Source organism: Eptatretus burgeri, chromosome 3 (assembly GCF_056783735.1).
Source record: "Eptatretus burgeri isolate ZD-2024b chromosome 3, Ebu_testis_v1, whole genome shotgun sequence".
NCBI lineage: Eukaryota > Metazoa > Chordata > Myxini > Myxiniformes > Myxinidae > Eptatretus > Eptatretus burgeri.
The window spans coordinates 61,035,505-61,058,668 of NC_140963.1; the positions used below are offsets into that span (position 1 = coordinate 61,035,505).

The 23,164-nt window shown below is 44.3% G+C and overlaps 1 protein-coding gene across 2 annotated transcripts in view; it reads left to right on the forward strand.

Moving 5' to 3' along the window:
• The first annotated feature begins 5,283 nt into the window (after positions 1-5,283).
• LOC147030026 (receptor-type tyrosine-protein phosphatase beta-like) overlaps positions 5,284-23,164 on the forward strand; it is a 267,673-nt gene continuing 249,792 nt past the window's right edge. For both annotated transcript variants that reach the window (XM_085873693.1, XM_085873694.1), the window contains exons 1-2: positions 5,284-5,437; positions 18,925-19,058. In XM_085873693.1, coding sequence (XP_085729819.1) covers positions 5,380-5,437; positions 18,925-19,058 — 192 coding nt within the window. In that variant the 5' untranslated portion in view covers positions 5,284-5,379. The remainder of the gene's footprint in view (positions 5,438-18,924; positions 19,059-23,164) is intronic.

Here is a 23,164-nt window from a genome sequence, read left to right on the forward strand (position 1 = left end):
TTGCACCCATTGGTCAGACAGCTGCCGGACCACACCCACATCTGTTGCTTGACTCCACCCATCATGGCACCCAAACAAAATGATATTGCCGCCATCTTAGTTTTCTGGTGGCCCAAACACGTTAGGCCTGCAGGCCTCTGCTGACTATCCCCTGCCCGGTTTTGTTGTTTTGCTTCGCAGGTTGTGACCACATTGTGGTCATTTCTCACTTGTTTCTTTATGTTAAAAAAATTTTAAACTCAGGGGTTTGCACGAGGGCCTGACTGGATAACCGAGATGTGTGTGCACTCACCTTTGAGCTTCCAAGCCGGATTTTGAATGTCAACCCCGCTATACAGTCACCCTGGTCCTTATGCATGGTGGTGAGGTGTACCACAGCCATGCCGAGGTTGGACGTTAAGCCGGAGGACCGATCTGCCAGCACTGGTAGTTGTTGACATTAAAGATCTAACACTGCCATTTGCGAAGTGGACAAGTTTAACTAAGTCTCATTGGAAAAAAAACCAGCAAATTCCTGCCCAAATCGCCTTCAGTCGAACGTCAAGCTTGGCCAGCCGGTTTGTGAAGGATTCAGGCCAAACGCTTACTTGGGCTGACCCCACAATAAGGTGGGAATAGTTATGGCTGTTAAAAAGTGGTAGTAGTGGGAGTAGTATTAACAGTATTAGTAGACTCAGGATTTGCATGGTGTACACAAGTGTACTTATGAGAAAGTTAGAAATCTTAACTCAACAGATAATTTTTTGATCTCCTTTTATTTACTTCCTGTAATTCTGTTTATATACAATGGCCGAAGGGCCCATCCACAACAGGCACTTGAGTACTGTTCTTCTCGAATTGCTCCTGTAACCATGTTCTGTGATAGTTGCATTAATTAATTAGTTTGAAATTAAATAATTTTGTGTGCACGTACGTATATATTTACAATTGAATTCTGGCTTCAGTTTCCCACGCACTTCTGGGCTATCACACACACCACCAGGGGGTGCAGCTATTTCAACTACATACAAACATACCAATATACGCGACAGTTGCATTTTAGGAAGGATAATTTAAGATAAATCCAATCCATAACCTATTAACAAAAATTATCCAACTACTACTACTACTACTACTACTACTACTACTACTACTACTACTACTACTACTACTACTACTACTACTACTACTACTACTACTACTACTACTACTACTATGACTGCGATACTGCTACTCGGCCTTTTGAGGAGTGGTCTTGGTATTGTATGACTATGCATTCTGTTTTTTTAGTTTAGAATGCGTGTGTTCGGTTGTCATGTGCTTCAGCCTTAGGGATGTGGAGCATGTGTATGCTTGTGGGATAGGCTTGCTGGACTATGTACTTTGGCCACGGGCTCAAGGTGCACACCCCAAGCTCTGTTTAAATGTTTTTGGGTTTTTAAAACCTTTTTCTAGTAAAAAAGAGAAAAAGACTAAACAAGCTATTACTTCTACTTTTAACAGCCCCAATTATTCCCACCTGATTGTAGGGTCGACCCAGGAATGTTTTTGGCTCAAGATATTCCAAAAACTGACTGGCCAGGTTCGACATCTGACTGGAGCTCGCTTGTTAGGATTTGAATCTTGTAAAGGGTGCTGTCGATAACTAGCGCACTCTTTGCGGAAGACACTGCAGGATATTTGCATATAATCTGTCAATTCCCTTTCATATCTTGAATATTTATATCATATCCTCATATAATGTTCTCTTCTCTAATGTAAACAGGCGGTTACACACACGAGGTCCCACCTTTTGGGGTCTGAGAAGCGGTCCCAGGGCACCGGGAAGCTACGCATACGTGATCTAACCGGCCTTCAGTGTCCGTAAAAAGGTCGCAGGACCCCGGCCAGTTCCGCGGAAGTGGTCCCACCTGCTCTTGGGGTCCACAAAGGAGTACCGAGTACCCAGAGCCCATTTTTCCTATCTTTCTTCATAACTACAACCTTCCGACCCTAAAACCATTCTGGTTGCTCTAGACTGAACCCTCTATAAAGGACCTATACATTTATTATCATGGCAATCAGGTGTCAAGGTTTGTATTTTCACTGCCTTGAAACTGACCATGATGGCAGATAAGTAGAGATGTTATAACTACAGGCTGCTGCTAGAAACTTAATTTGTGCTGAAGGACAAGCAACTTTAACAGTAAGTAGCAACATGGGAAATTGTTAAATGGACCCTTGGGCAGTATGGTCCCAAAGCAAACTGTGAGTGAGGTTCCAAATGAAAAAAAACAAAACATCATGTACAATACTGTATATCTTCGCGTGCCGTCATTATACCTGCATTACATTTTCAGTTGAGTGAATCATGGCCCTCACCAAGTAGATTCATAAGACATTGACAGAGAAAACCCACTTCGCCCAGGACAGGTTAAAGAAAGTCTTTGATGGGTCCACTTATTACAGCTTGGGATTTTTAACTGATCTCAAAAAGCTAAAGTCAAGGGACCCAACAGAAATACTCTCTTGGCATTACTTCTCATAATTTTTCACAGACAGGCTGCAAGGGAAAAATGTGCAATTTGTACGAGTAAACAATGGTGTACCATTTTTAAATAACACGATGTTTCCTTTCGTTTTCACAAGCAGGTCCTCGCCAACGGAACTCTACAGCTAACATCTCCTCCGGAGCATGGCAAGCTTTATGATTCAATGTCTGGCCTCTGAATCTTCCAAGTGGAAGCTCATAGGACTAACCTTGATTATCAATTATCACTTTGAAAAAATAGTTAACTCCAAGGAGATCAAACTTAGTGAGTTATCCTCGATAGGCCACAATACCTTAACGTTTTGTGTACAACCGATTTGTACTTTGTAGGATGTTGAGGCTTGCCAAGTAAAGACTCGTCTTGTTAAGTGGGCACCACTTTGCACCTGGCTTTGGATATTAGCTTGAAATTGAATTTTGCCCAGTGCAGGTCATCAGTTTATGCCTAATGGTGAATCATGAAACTCAGGATGCTGTATTTCTTTGAGGGGTGTGGCAAAGATGAAGATGTGTTGATTAGCCAAGGAATTTTATTTTCCTGAAGACAGAATAGAGATGAGGGATTTACCTGCAACTGAGTTACTAGGTACAATGCCAGAACCAACATTTCAGACTAGCTTCTGATCTTGTCTCAAAGAGGGACAGCTACCACTTCTCTATTGCTCGAGAGGAACTCTTTGGTGAAAGTAAAACTTATTTTGAAAAGTAATGAGGAGTTTGTTTCCAGTGGAGCCCAAAAGTAAATGTAGTGCATGTGAACAATGAAAAGTGATCTGTGAAAATACCGCCATTTCTTTCCCAGGTAGAACAATAGAGAAAAGGCCATCAAGAGCGACAGATTGTTTCCATACGTGGATGAAGAGAGGACTCTGATATCCACATGCAGAGAGCTTAGCGAAGAGGACTGGGTGGCAGTGGTGGGAAGCTTGAATGCTATCGAAAGAGACTGCATTTGCTTTTTTTTTTTTTAAAAACAAACAATGTCGAGGCTCATGTAAGAGCGAACACAGAACATATAACAAGGCAGGAGAAAAGAGGGGCGGGTAACACAAAATAGTGGGGAACAGAGATGATCGGAGATCTGTCGACGGGAGAGGGATGAGCGAGGTACATGGGGTGAACAAGGCGGTACTACGGGGACTTTTAAGAAGCAAAGCAGGGAATTTGAAGGAGGTGGGTTTGGGGTGGAGTAACGGGGGTAGAAAAGATCATGGTTTTGGATGGGGGAAGATAAGGGATGGTGGTGAACAGCTGTTTTGAATACCTGGAGGGAAGAGTGGGATTGAAAAGAGTGTGGGAGTTTGATCCAAAGGTGGGGAATAAAGAGGAATGAAAGAGTGAAGGTGAGCAGTGATTCTTGATTTTGGTAGTTTTACCAGAAGGGAGTTGCTGGTGGACTTTGAACATCCTGTGGAATTATAGGGGGGCAGAGCACAGACAGAGTGGGGGTGGGGGGGGGAGGGCAAGGCTGGAGAGGAGATGGTAGAAGACAAAAACCACCAACCTGCCTGCGGTGAGAGAGTGAGAGACCCAAAGACTCACCTTCATCACAGGAGATACCAATGAATCTAAAAGCCTTGGTTTCCACAGCGTGAAGTCGAGCTAGGTATGAGGCAAGAGCACCGCCCCAGAGGAGCGAGCAGCACTCCATCAGGCTGTGGATGAATGCTTCATAAGTGGTTAGAAGGTCAGGTGTGCCAAGGAAGGACTTTGCACAACGTAGGATGCCCAGTCGGCGACTGGCTTTGGAGGCCAACTTGGACATGTGGCTTTCCCAGAAAAGATCATGGCAGATAGTGAGGCACAAAAACTTGAATGAAAGGACTTCTTCAAGGGGATTGTTGAGAAAGTAGATGGGGGGTGCAGGGGGGGTGTTCCAGACTGTCCTTTCAGAGAGACATCGCGAGAGTGTACGATTTGTCAGGATTGAAAGACATGATTCCATGTTGATCTCTATTTGAGTTCTCCAAGGTGAAGGAGCTTCATTTTTATTGTCGATATGGGTGATGTTATTCAAAAATCTACACTGATGGATCAAATATAAAGGACACAAAAAGAAGGCATTAATTTATAAGAGTGGTGGTCCGGTGAAGGGGTGGGGTCACAAGCGAAGCTCTGATGCCTTATGGGTCCTTATCAAAGGCTGTTCTTAGAGACTCAGCAATTCTCAAATGACTATATTGTACAGGTATGCACTTTCTTTGTACTTTGTCTCACATTTTGGTAATGTGCACACCTGCCTTATTGTAGTTTGTGTGGATTGGCTTTATTCTTCAGCAGGCAGAGGGCATCTGTGGAGGGGGAGATTAATTTGGGAGAGTGAAAAAGCTACGGAGATATAGGTAGATGAGGGCAAAGGAGGTTGGTAAGAGTGAGGGGAGCAAAGGGAATACATGGAGCATCAAGGATAGTTGTGGTGGTGGTGGTGGTGGTGGTGGAAGGAGGGTAGCAATAAGTATATGCACCATTTTGCAGGAACAAAGAGCGAATTGAGATTAGAGAAAGCCACCTCGCCAAACAGGCAAAGCTGTCATGCTTACCTGAGAGAGCACCTGTCGTGTTACTTACCTGAGTACCATCCTTATAAGGACAAATAAAGCGGTTACTTTTGCAAAAGACGAAGATTACTTTGCAAGGCGATGGCTTTGTGTTCAAAAAGTAAACAGTCCGGTGGATGTGAATTTATTTGTTTTCATTTCGCTCCGGCACACCGTTCATGTCGTTCACAGCACACAATGCAGGGAAGGAAAGGCTGGCGTCAGAGGCTGTCACGTCCTATCCGTTAGTCGGTGTGAGTACATCTCCGGGCTTCAGCCGCCACATCGCAGGGATACCCCCAGCAACGTCGGGAGAAAGTAGTTTGTGCCGAAATGATGACCCTCCTGGCACTTTGTTTCACTGTGCCAACGTGGCTTGCTCGAGGCACAGGTAGGTTCATGTACTCGCACGCGCGTGCTCCTTGAGCCTGAGAATTCCCTGAACAGTTCGGTTTCGAGTCCCTTTTCCCTACCCATCCGGTGATGTTTGTTCTCCATTTGGTGATTTACTGGCGTACCGCTTCAGCAAGGTCATCTTGGAAGCGTGGGATGTTTAATTGTGTGTGTGTGTTCTTTCTAAAAGGGTTCTTGCTTTATTCGTATTGTTGGTTTGTTCTGACTTGAGAGGTCGCCTTTGGTGCAGAACATCAGACAAAGGGTGGAAAAGCCATTGATTGATGAGCAGGTTCTAGGTCTGTTCCGTACGGTATGTGTGAACCATTCCTCGTGATCTACCGGCAGTATGCACTGCTGCGGTCTCCCAACGTGGACCAAACCACTCATGACTCACATGAGATAAAGGTCAACAGATTTCAGTTGTTAACGTTGTTGCTAACTTCTTATACTACATATTTGGAGATGGTTAAGGTGCTACTGTAGGTATTTCGTACGGTCTGTGGCTGCCGGTTGCATCATCATCTGGAAGGAAGACTATGCCGCTGATGCAGTGCCCCTGTTACCAGTAAGCCGGTTCTCATTTTGCCGACCTCGGAAGGATGACCGACTAATCTGTGATCACCAAACACAGAATCACCAACTGTAGATCCATCATGGGGGTTGACATACTGAGTCAACCCACCTGATGCTATTTCAACAGCACCACAGGGATTCAACCTCAAGACCCGAAGATCTTGAGCTATAGACACCTTAATCTTTAAGGCAACGCCGGGCTTGCTATTGTAAAGGACGAGGATAAGTTCAGTGAATCCGAGGGTGGGTGGTCAGGAGATGAACTCGGTGAAATTAATTTGGGGAAATATTTTATTTCAAGCAAATGTAACAACACATTGACAAGAGCCCTCACATTCCTTGTGCTTTTCCCGATGAATCGTGTACTTGGTTTATGGTATGCACCAAATGAATGCATGTAGTCCTTCGTGCATCAGTGTAAACCTACGATTTGCTTCAACAACCATTTGCCATCACTTACACTTAGGTGCCAAAACCTTGTAACTCCAGTGGCATGCAGGCAATTAGTATTTATTACTGGGTCTTGATGAAAGGGATGGTGGATAGAAGGGTTACGTCCTTTAATCAAATATCCCATGAAATTCCTATTAAATTCTCAGTGGGACCAGAGTCTGTCCCACCCCGACCCCTAATGAGATGTTATTTTTGGACAATTGCCATGAGGAGGATTTCTCACTGGGCCAAACCCCATTAATTGACATGATAACTTTATGGGAAACATGTGTAATGGCTGCATGCTAACATTGGGATGGTAGGGAAACAAAGCAGATGTACAAGTTGCTGGATAAATGAATGGGGAAGAAGCACAGGAAAGAGGGAATGAAAATAACGACCTGGAGGTAAGATTTGGTTCTTGCAGGAGGGGTAAATGGGGGTACAATGGATCATTGGTCGGGACAGAACATGACATGAGATGACAGTGTACTGCCATCTTGAATCCTTGAAGGGAATTGTGGGATTGCATTGACCCAGGTGAAATATATGAGGAACAAAGTAGAGGAGGTGAAGAGCAAGCATGGATTTTTGAAGGCTATCTTACGAAGAGGGTTTTTTTTTGTATACACCCTCGAGGCTCGTATGAGAGCGAACACACAACGCACAATAAAGGGAGCATGAGACAAGGAGGGCAGGAGTAAGAAGGACAAACCAGTGGGGAACAAAGACATGAGGAGATCTGTGGAAGGGAGAGGGATGGGGCGGGGAACATGGGGTGTCCAAGATGGACATTACAGGGACTTTCTGGAAGGAAAGCAGGGAATTTTAAGGAGCTGGGTTTGGGGTGGTTAATGGAGGGGAAGAAAAGATCGAGGATTTGGATGGGGGACGATAAGAGGTGGTGGTGAACAGCTGTTTTGAAGGCCGAGAGGGAAGAATGGAATTGAACAGAGTGAGGGAGTTTATTCCAAAGGTAGGAAAAAAGAGGAATGAAAGAGTGAAGGTGAGCAGTGATTCGTGGTTTTGGTAGTTTTACCAGAAGGGGTTTGTGGGTGGACCTTGAGCGCCCTGCGGAAATATAGTGGGGACAAATTGCAGACAGAGCAGTGGGGGCGAGACCGGAGAAGAGACGGTAGAAGACAGAAAGACCACCAACCTGCCTGCGGTGAGAGAGTGAGAGGCCCAAAGACTCAGCCCCATCGTTGGAGATGCCAATGATCCTAAATGCCTTGGTTTCCACAGCGTGAAGCCGAGAAAGTTGGGACGCAGGAGCACCAGCCCAGAGGGGAGAGCAATTCTCCATCAGGCTGCAGATGAAAGCTTTGTATGTGGTCAAGAGCTCAGGTGGGCCGAGGAAGGACTTTGCACGATGGAGGATTCCCAGTCGGCAACTGACTTTGGAGGCCAGCTTAGAAATATGGCTTTCCCCGGAAAAAGCATGGCAGATAGTGAGACCCAGAAGCTTGAATGAAAGGATTTCTTCAAGAGGATTGTTGAGAAAGTAGATTGGTGGGTTTTCCAGATTTTCTTTTCGGAGAGACATAGTGAGAGTGTGATATTTGTCCGGGTTGAAGCACATGTTCCACTTGTTGGACCAGTTTGTGATTTTACCCGGATCTGCAGAGAGTGAAGAAGCTGCTGCTTGCTTGCTATTGACAGATGACAGACAGATGCTTGCTATTGACAGATGACTGAGGGATGACAGATGGTACGGCAGAGTGTGGAGTCATCAGCAAAGAGATAAAGAGGATTTTCCAGAGTCGGAGAGATCATTGATGAAAACCAGAAAAAGTATCTCTCCCTTCCACAGATCTCCTAATGTCTCTGTTCTCCACTGTTTTGTCCTTCCCACTCCCGTCCCTCTTGTCTCTTGCCCCCCCTCCCTTGCTGTGCATTGTGTGTTAGCTCTCATATGAGCCTCAACAAGGTATACCACAAAACAAAGAACAGGGCCCAGAACCCGGCCTTGAGGAACTCCAGCCTGGACAGGAAGAGGGGATGAAAGAACTCAATTTAGGGCCACACATTGACTGCGACAGAAGAGGAAGTCTGCGAGCCATGAGTGGAGATGGCCTTGGATACCATAGGAAGAGAGTTTGGTGAGTAGGGCAGGGTGCCAGACCGTGTGAAAAGCACGTGATATGTCTCGGGATATGGCTCTCATTTCATGTCTGATATTGAGGACCTCCATCCATTGTTGGGAGAGCAGAAGTCGCATATCCAGGGTAAAGTGACCTGATCTGGAACCAATCGGATATCAAGCCATTGGGGAAGAGGAAGGATTTAATGTCGGAAGTGATGATGGATTCCATAACCTTGCTGATGATTGGGGGAAGGCTGATTGGTCTTTAGCTGCAGGGATCTGTTTTTGCACCTTGTTATGCAGGGCAGTGATGTTTCCTGATTTCCAAGCAGATGGCAGATGACCTTGAGCAAATGAGAGGGTGAATAGAACAGAGAGAGGGTGAGCAAGAGCAGAGGATCAGGTTTTTAGGACACGTGGGCTGATGCCGTAAGGACCGGTTGCAGAGTCTGAGTCGAGGTTTGACAGCAAGCTCTCCACCTTGTCAGAAGAAAAGGACACAGAGTCCAGGGACAGTTGGGTGCTACTGGGTAAGGTGGGTACAGTAAGCGATGGGTTTTGGACATAATATTTCGATGCAAACACCGAGTTTAGCCATTCAGCCTTTTCACGTGCGGTATCAGCAGTGCGGCCATTTGAGGTAATGGAGGAGATGTAGGGGGAACATGCACCAGAAACAGATGTTTATTAGACACCACCAGGATTTGGAGGAGGGAGAGCGGTTTGAGAGTTCAGACTTGAAAGGGTTACGAGAAGAATGACTTTGGCAACCATTGCCAGTCATACCAAAGACGATGTTATTGAATTTATATATTTTGTTATTTTGGTTTGGATTATGTACATCTATGGAATTTAATTTGGCTTATGGAACATTCCCCCCCCCATGCCCCCCCACTCCCCTTCAATCCTGGCATTTGGTTCAGTCCACTGTGTGGATTACCACATATGCAAAACGATGCGATTATCATTTAAAAAAAACAAATAAAATGCTTAATATATATATATATATATATATATATATATATATATATATATATATATATATGTATATATATATATATATGTCTATATATGTCTATATATATCTATATCTTCTTCTTCTTCTTCTTCTTCTTCTTTCGGCTGCTCCCGTTAAGGGTCGCCACAGCGGATCATCCGTATGATCCGCATAGTGATTTGGCACATGTTTTACGCCGGATGCCCTTCCTGACGCAACCCTGGTCGCCTCTTACGAGACAGGGATAAAATTCTATATATATATATATATATATATATATATATATATATATATATATATATATATATATATATATTGTTATTTTGGGATGGATGAAATCCATTTATGTTGTTAAATTGTTTTAATAATTGCTTTAGTTGATTTGTGGAATTGTTTGGATATGTTTGGAATTGTTTGGAATGGTCTTGTCCATCTTCCCCCCTCCCGCAATTAAATCCTGGCATGGTTTGGTTGAATCCACGTTGATGTTTGATTTATTTTCCTCATAAAATGATGAATGTTTTATCCCTTCTAAGATTTTGGGTTGCGTGCACGAGACCAGAGACACAGTAACTTCCTTGCATTGGAATCACCATCATAGCGTCAATAGGTATTGAGTTAGGTTGGGCTACAGTTTTACATTGTTTTCAGAGGGGAAGAAGCAGAAGAAGTAAAAAAAAAATTCTTTCTAGCAATTTCCCAATGTACTTTGGGAGTTCAGAAAATGCTCAAGAATAAAATGTATGGCTTTTAAATGCTTAGGCTTCACGCTATAGAAGTTTATAAGCCTGTAATTGTGTACACATTTGAATGGGCAGCCATTTTCCCCCATATAATCCCTGTATAATCTATATGGAGTACTACCATACTCCATCTTCCGAGTAAATCTACTCTTCATCTTAATTCAGTCCTTTTAAATTATTAGGCAATTAATGTACTTCCAGTTGATTTATTTGAAAACCGTTGTATTGAACCACTGGCCCATTCAGAGTATTTTTGATGTGGGTGGGTGAGGGAGGGGGGGGTTGCGAAGTTTCAAAAAGTTTGACCGCTGAGAGGATGATCATGCAGCGCCATCATTCCTGTTATGGGATGCTATGCACGCCACATCGCTTTACCACAGAAAGTGAAAGTGTCGAAAACCAGTTGAAATGGAGGACAGCTCCAGGGATCTGTGGCATCCATGCTGAACTTCTCAAGGCTGGTGGAAATGCTGGACTCGTGTTTTTGCATGCAGTTTTGTGCTCTGCCTGGAACACAGGCATCATCCCAATTGACTGGAAGAGGAGTCTTGTTGTCTCTCTCTGGAAAGGGATGGGTGATCGCCAAGACTGCAACAACTACTGAGGGGTGATGCTGCTCTCATTGCCGGGCAAGGTCTTTGCTCGGATAATTCTTGATAGGGTTCGCCACCATCTGCTTGAGCAGCAGCATCCAGAGCAGTCAGGCTTTACACCAAAGAGGTCAACGATTGACCGTATACTTGCTCTTCGGGTCCTCACCGAACGCAGATGAGAGTTTCAGCAGGGGCTGCTTGCAGTCTATGTTGATCTCTGTAAAGCATTTGATTCAGTGAATCGGGATGCCCTCTGGAGGATTCTTGGTCTTCGTGGGGTGCCACCAAAACTGATCGATCTGATGTCTGAACTCTACTCTGGTACTGAGAGTGCTGTGAGATGTGGTGGTACCATCTCTGACTTATTTCCAGTTGTTACTGGAGTTAGACAGGGGTGTGTACTGGCCCCCACACTTTTCAGCACTTGTATGGACTGGATTCTGGGGAGGATGTCGGAGAGATCAAGTTGTGGTGCATCATTTGGGAATGTCAAGATTTCTGACCTTGATTTCGCAGATGATGCAGTCATCTTTGCAGAGACTTTCGATATCCTTTTTGTTGCCCTTGAGGTGCTGAATGAGAAGTCGGAGCTGCTGGAATTACAGGTTTCCTGGGTCAAAGCTAAGATCCAGGCTTTCAATGACATATTGGATGCTGCTATCCTGTCTGTTCCTGTTTGTGGCGAGGATGTTGAGGTCACGGAGAGATTCACTTACCTTGGCAGTGATATTCATGTTTCTGCTGGCTGTGAATCAGAGGTCAACAGATGTTTGGGTCAGGCCTGGGGAGTCATGGATTCACTGGATCATGGGGTGTGGCGCTGCCGGTACCTGTGCGAGAGGATGAAAGTCCGAGTCTTCAGGTCCTTGGTGCTTCCATTCTTGCTCTATAGATGTGAGACTTGGACTCTGACCAAGGATCTGAGACAGACAATTAATTCCTTTGGTAGCAGGTCTCTTCGGAAAATCCTTGGCGATCACTGGTCAGACTTTGTGTCCTCCAACGAGCGTTTGCTGAGAGAGACTCAAATGAGATTTGTTACCTGCATGGTCTGTGAGCATCAGTTGCTGCTGTATGGACATGTGGCTCATTTTCCTGATGCTGATCCCGCTCACCAGATTCTCTCAGCGAGGGAGCCTCCTGAGTGGAGGAGGCCAGTGGGCCAACCACATGCGTTGTGGTTGCAGCAGGTTGATGTGCATCTCAAGGAGATGGGGATGGGCCGGGCATCTGCCTGGGTGATGGCCAGACGGAGGCCCCTGGTGTACCGGCGGAAAGTAGACACAGCGATGTGCTGCTCCTGCACATGCTCCCATACCTGACCTGACTGGACCTGCAGCTTATCTGGGCCCTGGCCTCATAGTGTAACCCAAATTTGATAGCATTCTGTCTTGAGTTTCTGGAGAAGAAGATTTTTGAAGGAATTTACATGATTTTCCCAAAAATTTGAGTCAGCCGGCTATTTTGACACACTTCCGGTCACGTGATCGGAATCACCTCCAAAATTTAACATCACCTCAATAGTTAATGTTGCAAACCATATTCGATAGCATTCTGACAGGTGGTTCTGGAGAAGAAGATATTTGAAGGAATTTACACATTTTTCACAAAAATTGAGTCAGTCGGCCATTTTGACACACTTCCAGTGATGTGATTGCCATGGCCTCCACAATTTAACATCAGGACCCTGGCCTAATGTTGCAACCCAAATCTGGTATCATTCTGACTGGTGGGTCTGGAGATGAAGATTTTTGAAGGAATTTTCGCGACCTCCATTTTGACACACTTCTGGTGACGTGATTGGCATGACCTCCGCAATTTAACATTGCTACCCTGGTCTAATATTGAAACCCAAATTTGGCAGCACTCTGGTGGGTTTGGAGAAGAAGATGATTGAAGGAATTTACTAAGTCCGTCATTTTGACCTACTGAAAGTCACGTGACCAGAACGAGCTTTGCAATCCCCGTTACCAGTCAGGAGCGGAATGTTACTGCCAAATTTCAACTGGATCAGCCCACCAGTTTGGCTGGAGAAGTCAAAATAGGAGACTGATGGACAGACAGACAGTGCACAATGACAATACCTCATCTGGAATTCCAATTCCAGACAAACTAAAAATTATAAAATTGTCATATCCGGATCTGGAACTGGATCTTCACCAAAATCGAATCAGTACGTCCTTGTCACACACCTTAACCTGCTCACCCAATTTCGTCCAAATCTGCACACAACTTTTTGAGATATCCTGTTCACAGACAAACAGACAGACAGGGATGAAAACATAACCTCCGCCCACCTTCGGTGGCACAGGTAACTAGCACAAGTAGACTCTGGGCAATGATCTAATACTGACGCAGAAGTAGAAAACGATGGCAGACAATACTACCTGAAGTCGGTGTGACAAAAGAATTGCCAATTTTAGTTAATTCGACCCTTGCAGCACCACCTGTAGTGGCGATCTAGCGATTAAAGAAAGGCTCAATTGACTAAGTACACAACAAATTTGAATCGGTCAATCCTTTTGAAGAAATTTTGAGGAGGGTGGTCAATTGCTGGTCAGACACCAGGCTGTTTTGAAAAAAAGGAAAAAGGATGCAGTGATAATCGATTCTGTTACTTTGCTTGTCAATGAAAGTAAGCGAACTCGTTTGTCATTGAGAGGATCTGCTTTGAACCCTTGTTGGGAGGTAGATTGGATGGGAGGAGGCCAAAGGTGAACAACAGGTTGAAGAGTGCAGACAGGGGGGGGGAAAACAAGAGCAGCAGAGCCAGATTCCATCTGAGCAATCTCGAATACAGGGTCGAGGCTGAACAGGACTTCCTCTACCTTCGTGGGTAAAAAAGTCATGATTTGGTTGGCAGTCGGTAAGTTGGGCACAGAGCATGATGTGTTGGGAATACAAGATTTAGAGGCAAACACCATGAGTTCAGATAGTCTGCTTTGTCTCAGGCAGTCTATTATGAGGTCATTCGAAGAGATGAGGTGATGGAAGGTCAGCACATGCACCATAGATAGACTGAACAAGGCACTGCCAGAACCTTTTGGAAGAATATAACCAAGAGTATAAAGCTTCACACTCTCACCCCTTCCACTCCCTGTCCCTCTTCCATCTCACCCCTCCCTCTCAAAGTAACCTTGACAGACCTTCCCCCTCCAATCTTCACTCTCACCTTTCAATCACCCTTCTCCCTCAACTCTCCCCTCTCACCCTTTTCACTGCAATTTCCCCCCTCACTCCCCCTTCTCAAAGTTATCCCCCCTCACACCCACAAACCTGCCTCCTTCCCCTGACCTCTCTCTTCCATCCCATCACTCCACTTCCTCCAATCTTCAACTGCCATCTACCCTTTCTCTCATCAATCCCCACTGTCCCTCAACACATCCCCACCGAGCCTTTTCTCCTCCTCATTCGGCCCTCTCCCCTAGCTCTTCTGCAAAACCCCACACTCTTTCACAACTCTCCTCCCCCCCCCTCCCTTCTTCCTCGTCCTACCCTCCCCTCCCCTCCCCTGCACCCAAAGCCTCCTCCCCTCCCTCTTCATTAACAGTGTGGACCTCAAATATCCGGGGCCTTCGCTCAAACCTTACAGATCTTTCCATACAGGTTGCCACTGACAAACCAGACATAATCTACCGAACAGAAACTTTCCTCCCTCAAGACATGTCTGACTCCCGAGTATCTCTCCTTGGTTACTCCCAAATCTGGTATGACAGACCTGAGCCTCGTCCTGGCGGTGGAGTTGCTCTCTTCATAAAAAAAACTCCATTCCTCACTCTCCATGCACTGTTCTCACTCCCCCACACCCCCAGAAATACTTCTGGTGATGGCTTCCCCTCCACTCCCCCCTCATGTTTAGATGTGTGTTGTACCATCCACCAAACAGTGATGACTCCATTTACATCTCTCTCTCCGAAAACATGGACCAACTTCGAACCTCTCATCCCAACTCTTCTCATATGTGATGACTTCAACTATCATCACGCCAGTTGGCTAGGTGTGGGTACCTCTCTCACCTCTCATGGCACTTCAGCAAAAGACTTCTGCGACTCATTGGGACTGACTCAATCGGTCAACTTCCCGACCCGGATCTCAACCAATGGTGCTCCATCTCTTCTGGATCTGATTTTGACAAATTTCCCTGAAAATATCTGCTGTTCTTTCTTTGCTCCAATCATTTCATCTGACAACATCCATGTCAAAGTAGACATCTCTCTGGTTCTTATTAGAGAACCACCTCAGCGCCGCCAAGTCTGGCATTTCACTCAGGCTGACTGGCAGGGATTTCAAATAGCCATCAAACTTCTAGACTGGTCTCCCATCTCTACTTTTTCCAATATCTACTTGTCCTGGGAGTTCTTTCAAAGAATCTGTCTCTGTCTCTGTCTCTCTCATAGATTTATCCCATCTCGTCTTCTTTTGTCCGACCCATCCTCACGTCCATGGTACACTGAAGCTTGTGGCGAGGCAGTTGTCCTGAAACAACTTGCCTTCGCCTCGTGGAAAGCACATCCAACTGAGGGCAATCTCAGTTCCTTCCAGAAAACTCAGAACAAGTGTGTGTCTACCCTCAGGAGAGCCAGAAAGCAACATCTTTCTCATCTCAAATCTGAACTCTCAAACCCTTTTTCCTCGTCCAAATCTGTATGACAACTCGTTAAGTCTGTTGCTGGTGTAAGTTCCCCTTCCATCCCCGACCTTTCCTCAAATGGCCACACTGCTGATACGGCACGTAAAATGGCTGAATGCCTAAACGCCATTTGCTTCTAAATATTGTGTCCCAAACCCATCGCATTCTGAACCCACCATACCCAGTTGCACCAAGCTGTTCCTGGACTCTGTGTCCTTTTCTTCTGACAAAGTGGAGAGTTTGCTGTCAAACCAGTTGGCATAAGCCCACGTGTCCTAAAACCCCGCTTTGCTGCTCTTGCTAACCCTCTTCTTTGTTCTATTCACCCTCTCATTTTGCTCAAGGTCATCTGCCATCTACTTGGAAATCAGCAAATTATACCACCCTGCATAAAAAAGTGCAAAAACAGATCCCTGCAACTACAGACCAATCAGCCTTCTCCCAATCATCGCTTCAGACATTAAATCCTTCCTCTTCTCCAATGGCTTGATTTCCGATCAATTTGGATTTAGACCAGGTCACTCTCCCCTGGATATGCTGCTTCTGCTCTCTCAACAATGGATGGAGATGCTCAATGCCGGACATGAGATCAGAGCCATCGCCATCGATATATCGCGTGCCTTTGATACAATCTGGCAACCTGCACTGTCACCAAACTCTCTTGTTATCGTATCCAAGGCCATCTCCACTCATGGCTCGCAGACTTCCTCTCCTGTCGCAGACAATGTGTGGCCCATCTTAGAGTTCTCTCATCTCCTCTTCTTGTCCAGGCTGGAGTTCCTCGAGGCAGTGTTCTAGGCCCCGGTCTTTTCCAGTTTTCATCAATGATCTCCCTGACTCGCTGCAAAATCCTCTTTATCTCTTTGCTGATGACACCACCCTCTGCCGGACCATCTGCGATCCCTCAAATCGGCAAGCAGCAGCTTCTTCACTCTCTGCAGATCTGGTTAAAAGCATAAGCTGGTCCAACACGTGGAACATGTCTTTCAATCCGGACAAATCTCACACTCTCACTATATCTCTCCGAAAGGACCATCTCAAAAACCTCCCCATCTACTTTCTCTCAACAATCCTCTTGGATAAGTCCTTTCATTCAAGTTTTGGGTCTCACTATCTACCATGATCTTTCCTAGGAAATCCACATTTCCAACTTGGCCTCCGAAGCTAGTCACCGATTGAGCATCCTCCATCGTGCAAAGTCCTTCCTTGGCACACCTGAGCTCCTGACCACATACAAAGCTTTCGTACTGCTCTCCACTCTGGGCTGGTCTTCCCGCCTCTCACCTTTCTTAACTTCATGCTGTGGAAACCAATCCATTTAGGATCATTGGTATCTCCTAAGATGAGGCTGAGTCTTTGGGCCTCTCACTCTCTCACCACAGGCAAGTCGGTGGTCTTTCTGTCTTCTACCGTCTCTTGTCTGCTCTCGCCCCCCCCCCCCCGCTCTCTTGTGATTTGTCCCCACCATATTTCCGCAGGGTGCTCAAGGTCCGCCCACAACCCCTTCTGGTAAAACTACCAAAATCACGAATCAATGCTCACCTTCACTCTTTCATTCCTCTTTTTTCCCATCTTTTGAATAAACTCCCACACTCTGTTCAATCCCATTCTTCCCTCCAGGCCTTCAAAACAGCTGTTCACCACCTCTTATCTTCTCCCATCCAAAACCTCAATATTTTCTACCCCCATTAATCCACCCCACACCCACTCCCTTCAAATTCCCTGCTTTCCTTCCTGAAAGTCCCTGTAATGTCCATCTTGTATTCCCCATGTTCCCCCACCCCATCCCTCTCCCTTCTACAGATCTCGTAATGTCTCTGTTCCCCATTGTTTCGTCCTTCCCTCTCCCACCCCTCGTCTCCTGACCCTAAAGACCCTAAAGATTCAAAAGACCCTGAAGACCCAAAAATGTCCCAAAGACCCAGAAGACTCAAAAGACCAAAAATACCCAGAACACCCAAAATACCAAAAAAAGACCCACAAGACACAAAAGACCCCGAGGACCCTGAAGACCTAAAATACCCCCCAAAAACGAAGGACCCAAAAGACCCAGAAGACGTAAAAGACCTCAAGGATTGAAAATACGCAGGACATACAAAAGGCCCCGAGGACACAAAATGCCTCAAGGACCCAAAAGATCCGACAGACGCAAAAGACACAACAGGACTATCACGGACCCACAGAAATTCTGCATTATGTAAAATGTGACTTCAGGTCCCTAATCCCCCCCCTCCCAACACCCACACACACGATCCCATGTCCTTAACCTCCCTCCCAACTCTGACCTCTCTCTGCCCCCTGCACCACCACACCCAAACTCTGTGCTCAGATCCCCCTTTCTTCAAATCCTCAAACCCCCTCCCATCCCAATATCCTCAACTACCCCCCCCTTCCCCTCAAAAGCCCCAGACCCCTCAATCACAACTCTGTCCCCTCTCTGTCCTCCCTCCCCCAAGCCAACTCTGCCATCCCCTTCCCCTTTCTTCTTCAAGTCCTCAACTGCTCCAAACCCCAAGTACTCAATCCCCCTTCCAACCTTGTCCTCAATACTCCCCCCCCAACCACCACCACCCTACCCAACATCTCAACCTCCCTCTTCCAACTCCATGCATCCTCACCCCCAACTCTGTCCTCCCTCCCAATTTATTCCCGTTCTTAACAATATTACACAAATATACGCAGGGAAATTTGGTGCATGCGAAGGCCATCCGGCCTATCATGCCTGCGTTGGTCCTGTTCCCGTTTTAGAACAATGTCAAAAGTAAATAAAGATGGAACGTTAAATTCACAATCACTTCTCCCTTTCTTCCCTTAACCTCACTAATTATAATTCACGGACCGGTGTTTGTGTGTTCGTCACACTCCTGCTCCTACAGTTGTGGGCCGATTCCATGCAGACTTGCTACATTGGATCAGCATGACCCATTAAAGTATCAGGGTGTTTTATCTTAGCTGGTACTCTCTTGGGTGGAGGGGGAGGGGGTGCAAATTTTCGATGTAAATGTGTATCGTGCAGCGCCCCTCCAGGTGGGGGAGGGTATTACAAGTCCTCACCATTTACAGTACAGTTTTACAGTGCAGTGAGGTGTTTTGAATTATAGACAACAGGTATGTTTTTGCTTCCTGCGCATAACTTCACGGATTTTTTTGTTGTTTTATTTTTGCCAACACAGACCTATCAGTTGTCTCTCCACCACCCACATAAATGTATGCGTCAGAAGAATGTGTTGCATGCTTGGAACAAGATCACCCATAGGGCGGGTACTCAGCCAATATATATAACACCCTTCTGACAATGTGAGGTCCAAACAACCAAGAACTACAAAATATATAAATAATGCATGTTGTGTTGTGGAAGAGAGCGATTATGGTTGAGAAATGTTTTTGGGATGTTATTCGAAGGCGAAATGTTGCTGTGTTTATAACAGGACATACTGCACATCCTTTTCAAGCAACATGGATTGCAGATCTGCGGAATGTATCGACAAATACGACAGAAAAGCAAACCCGAGGAAATGAAACTTCTCCTGCAATAACAAACCCAAGCGGCCAAATACGTCCGGTGTGTTTTGATAATGTGACAAATGCATCTTGTACGAAGCTTGTCCTTATTGATTTGGAGTGAGTGTACTCTCCGGTAGAGTTTGTTTAATTTGATGAATATCTACATATACCACTGTGGTTTTGAATTTGGTGTGGGTATATACTCATGTGGTTTTGAATGTGGTGTGGGTATATACTCATGTGGTTTTGAATTTGGTGTGGGTATATACTCATGTGGTTTTGAATGTGGTGTGGGTATATACTCATGTGGTTTTGAATTTGGTGTGGGTATATACTCATGTGGTTTTGAATATGGTGTGGGTATATACTCATGTGGTTTTGAATTTGGTGTGGGTATATACTCATGTGGTTTTGAACGTGGTGTGGGTATATACTCATGTGGTTTTGAATGTGGTGTGGGTATATACTCATGTGGTTTTGAATTTGGTGTGGGTATATACTCATGTGGTTTTGAATGTGGTGTGGGTATATACTCATGTGGTTTTGAATTTGGTGTGGGTATATACTCATGTGGTTTTGAATATGGTGTGGGTATATACTCATGTGGTTTTGAACGTGGTGTGGGTATATACTCATGTGGTTTTGAATTTGGTGTGGGTATATACTCATGTGGTTTTGAATTTGGTGTGGGTATATACTCATGTGGTTTTGAATGTGGTGTGGGTATATACTCATGTGGTTTTGAATGTGGTGTGGGTATATACTCATGTGGTTTTGAATTTGGTGTGGGTATATGCTCATGTGGTTTTGAATGTGGTGTGGGTATATACTCATGTGGTTTTGAATTTGATGTGGGTATATACTCATGTGGTTTTGAATATGGTGTGGGTATATACTCATGTGGTTTTGAACGTGGTGTGGGTATATACTCATGTGGTTTTGAATTTGGTGTGGGTATATACTCATGTGGTTTTGAATGTGGTGTGGGTATATACTCATGTGGTTTTGAATGTGGTGTGGGTATATACTCATGTGGTTTTGAATGTGGTGTGGGTATATACTCATGTGGTTTTGAATGTGGTGTGGGTATATACTCATGTGGTTTTGAATTTGGTGTGGGTATATACTCATGTGGTTTTGAACGTGGTGTGGGTATATACTCATGTGGTTTTGAATGTGGTGTGGGTATATACTCATGTGGTTTTGAATTTGGTGTGGGTATATACACATGTGGTTTTGAATGTGGTGTGGGTATATACACATGTGGTTTTGAATTTGGTGTGGGTATATACTCATGTGGTTTTGAATGTGGTGTGGGTATATACTCATGTGGTTTTGAATTTGGTGTGGGTATATACTCATGTGGTTTTGAATATGGTGTGGGTATATACTCATGTGGTTTTGAATTTGGTGTGGGTATATACTCATGTGGTTTTGAACGTGGTGTGGGTATATACTCATGTGGTTTTGAATGTGGTGTGGGTATATACTCATGTGGTTTTGAATTTGGTGTGGGAATATACTCATGTGGTTTTGAATGTGGTGTGGGTATATACTCATGTGGTTTTGAATTTGGTGTGGGTATATACTCATGTGGTTTTGAATATGGTGTGGGTATATACTCATGTGGTTTTGAATTTGGTGTGGGTATATACTCATGTGGTTTTGAATTTGGTGTGGGTATATACTCATGTGGTTTTGAATTTGGTGTGGGTATATACTCATGTGGTTTTGAATGTGGTGTGGGTATATACTCATGTGGTTTTGAATGTGGTGAGGGTATATACTCATGTGGTTTTGAATTTGGTGTGGGTATATACACATGTGGGATTGAATGTGGTGTGGGTATATCCGCATGTGGTTTTGAATTTGGTGTGGGTATATACTCATGTGGTTTTGAATATGGTGTGGGTATATACTCATGTGGTTTTGAATTTGGTGTGGGTATATACTCATGTGGTTTTGAATTTGGTGTGGGTATATACTCATGTGGTTTTGAATGTGGTGTGGGTATATACTCATGTGGTTTTGAATGTGGTGTGGGTATATACTCATGTGGTTTTGAATGTGGTGTGGGTATATACTCATGTGGTTTTGAATGTGGTGTGGGTATATACTCATGTGGTTTTGAATTTGGTGTGGGTATATACTCATGTGGTTTTGAATTTGGAGTGGGTATATACTCATGTGGTTTTGAATGTGGTGTGGGTATATACTCATGTGGTTTTGAATATGGTGTGGTATATACTCATGTGGTTTTGAATGTGGTGTGGGTATATACTCATGTGGTTTTGAATGTGGTGTGGGTATATACTCATGTGGTTTTGAATTTGGTGTGGGAATATACTCATGTTGTTTTGAATTTGGTGTGGATAACTACTAATCTGCTTTTGAATTTGGTGTGGGTATGTACCAATGTGGTTTTGAATGTGGTGTGGGTATATACTCATGTGGTTTTGAATTTGGTGTGGGTATGTACCAATGTGGTTTTGAATGTGGTGTGGGTATATACTCATGTGGTTTTGAATTTGGTGTGGGTATGTACCAATGTGGTTTTGAATTTGGTGTGGATAAGTATTAATGTGGTTTTGAATTTGGTGTGGGTATGTACCAATGTGGTTTTGAATGTGGTGTGGGTATATACTCATGTGGTTTTGAATTTGGTGTGGGTATATACTCATGTGGTTTTGAATTTGGTGTGGATAAGTACTAATGTGGTTTTGAATGTGGTGTGGGTATATACTCATGTGGTTTTGAATGTGGTGCGGGTATATACTCACGTGGTTTTGAATTTGGTGTGGATAAGTATCAATGTGGTTTTGAATTTGGTGTGGGTATATACTCATGTGGTTTTGAATGTGGTGTGGGTATATACTCATGTGGTTTTGAATGTGGTGTGGGTATATACTCATGTGGTTTTGAATGTGGTGTGGGTATATACTCATGTGGTTTTGAATTTGGTGTGGGTATATACTCATGTGGTTTTGAATGTGGTGTGGGTATATACTCATGTGGTTTTGAATTTGGTGTGGGTATGTACCAATGTGGTTTTGAATGTGGTGTGGGTATATACTCATGTGGTTTTGAATTTGGTGTGGGTATGTACCAATGTGGTTTTGAATGTGGTGTGGGTATATACTCATGTGGTTTTGAATTTGGTGTGGGTATGTACCAATGTGGTTTTGAATTTGGTGTGGATAAGTATTAATGTGGTTTTGAATTTGGTGTGGGTATGTACCAATGTGGTTTTGAATGTGGTGTGGGTATATACTCATGTGGTTTTGAATTTGGTGTGGGTATATACTCATGTGGTTTTGAATTTGGTGTGGATAAGTACTAATGTGGTTTTGAATGTGGTGTGGGTATATACTCATGTGGTTTTGAATGTGGTGTGGGTATATACTCATGTGGTTTTGAATTTGGTGTGGATAAGTATTAATGTGGTTTTGAATTTGGTGTGGGTATATACTCATGTGGTTTTGAATGTGGTGTGGGTATATACTCATGTGGTTTTGAATTTGGTGTGGGTATATACTCATGTGGTTTTGAATGTGGTGTGGGTATATACTCATGTGGTTTTGAATTTGGTGTGGGTATATACTCATGTGGTTTTGAATTTGGTGTGGGTATATACTCATGTGGTTTTGAATATGGTGTGGGTATATACTCATGTGGTTTTGAACGTGGTGTGGGTATATACTCATGTGGTTTTGAATTTGGTGTGGGTATATACTCATGTGGTTTTGAATGTGGTGTGGGTATATACTCATGTGGTTTTGAATGTGGTGTGGGTATATACTCATGTGGTTTTGAATGTGGTGTGGGTATATACTCATGTGGTTTTGAATGTGGTGTGGGTATATACTCATGTGGTTTTGAATTTGGTGTGGGTATATATTAATGTGGTTTTGAATGTGGTGTGGGTATATACTCATGTGGTTTTGAATTTGGTGTGGGTATATACTCATGTGGTTTTGAATTTGGAGTGGGTATATACTCATGTGGTTTTGAATGTGGTGTGGGTATATACTCATGTGGTTTTGAATATGGTGTGGTATATACTCATGTGGTTTTGAATGTGGTGTGGGTATATACTCATGTGGTTTTGAATTTGGTGTGGGAATATACTCATGTGGTTTTGAATTTGGTGTGGATATATACTCA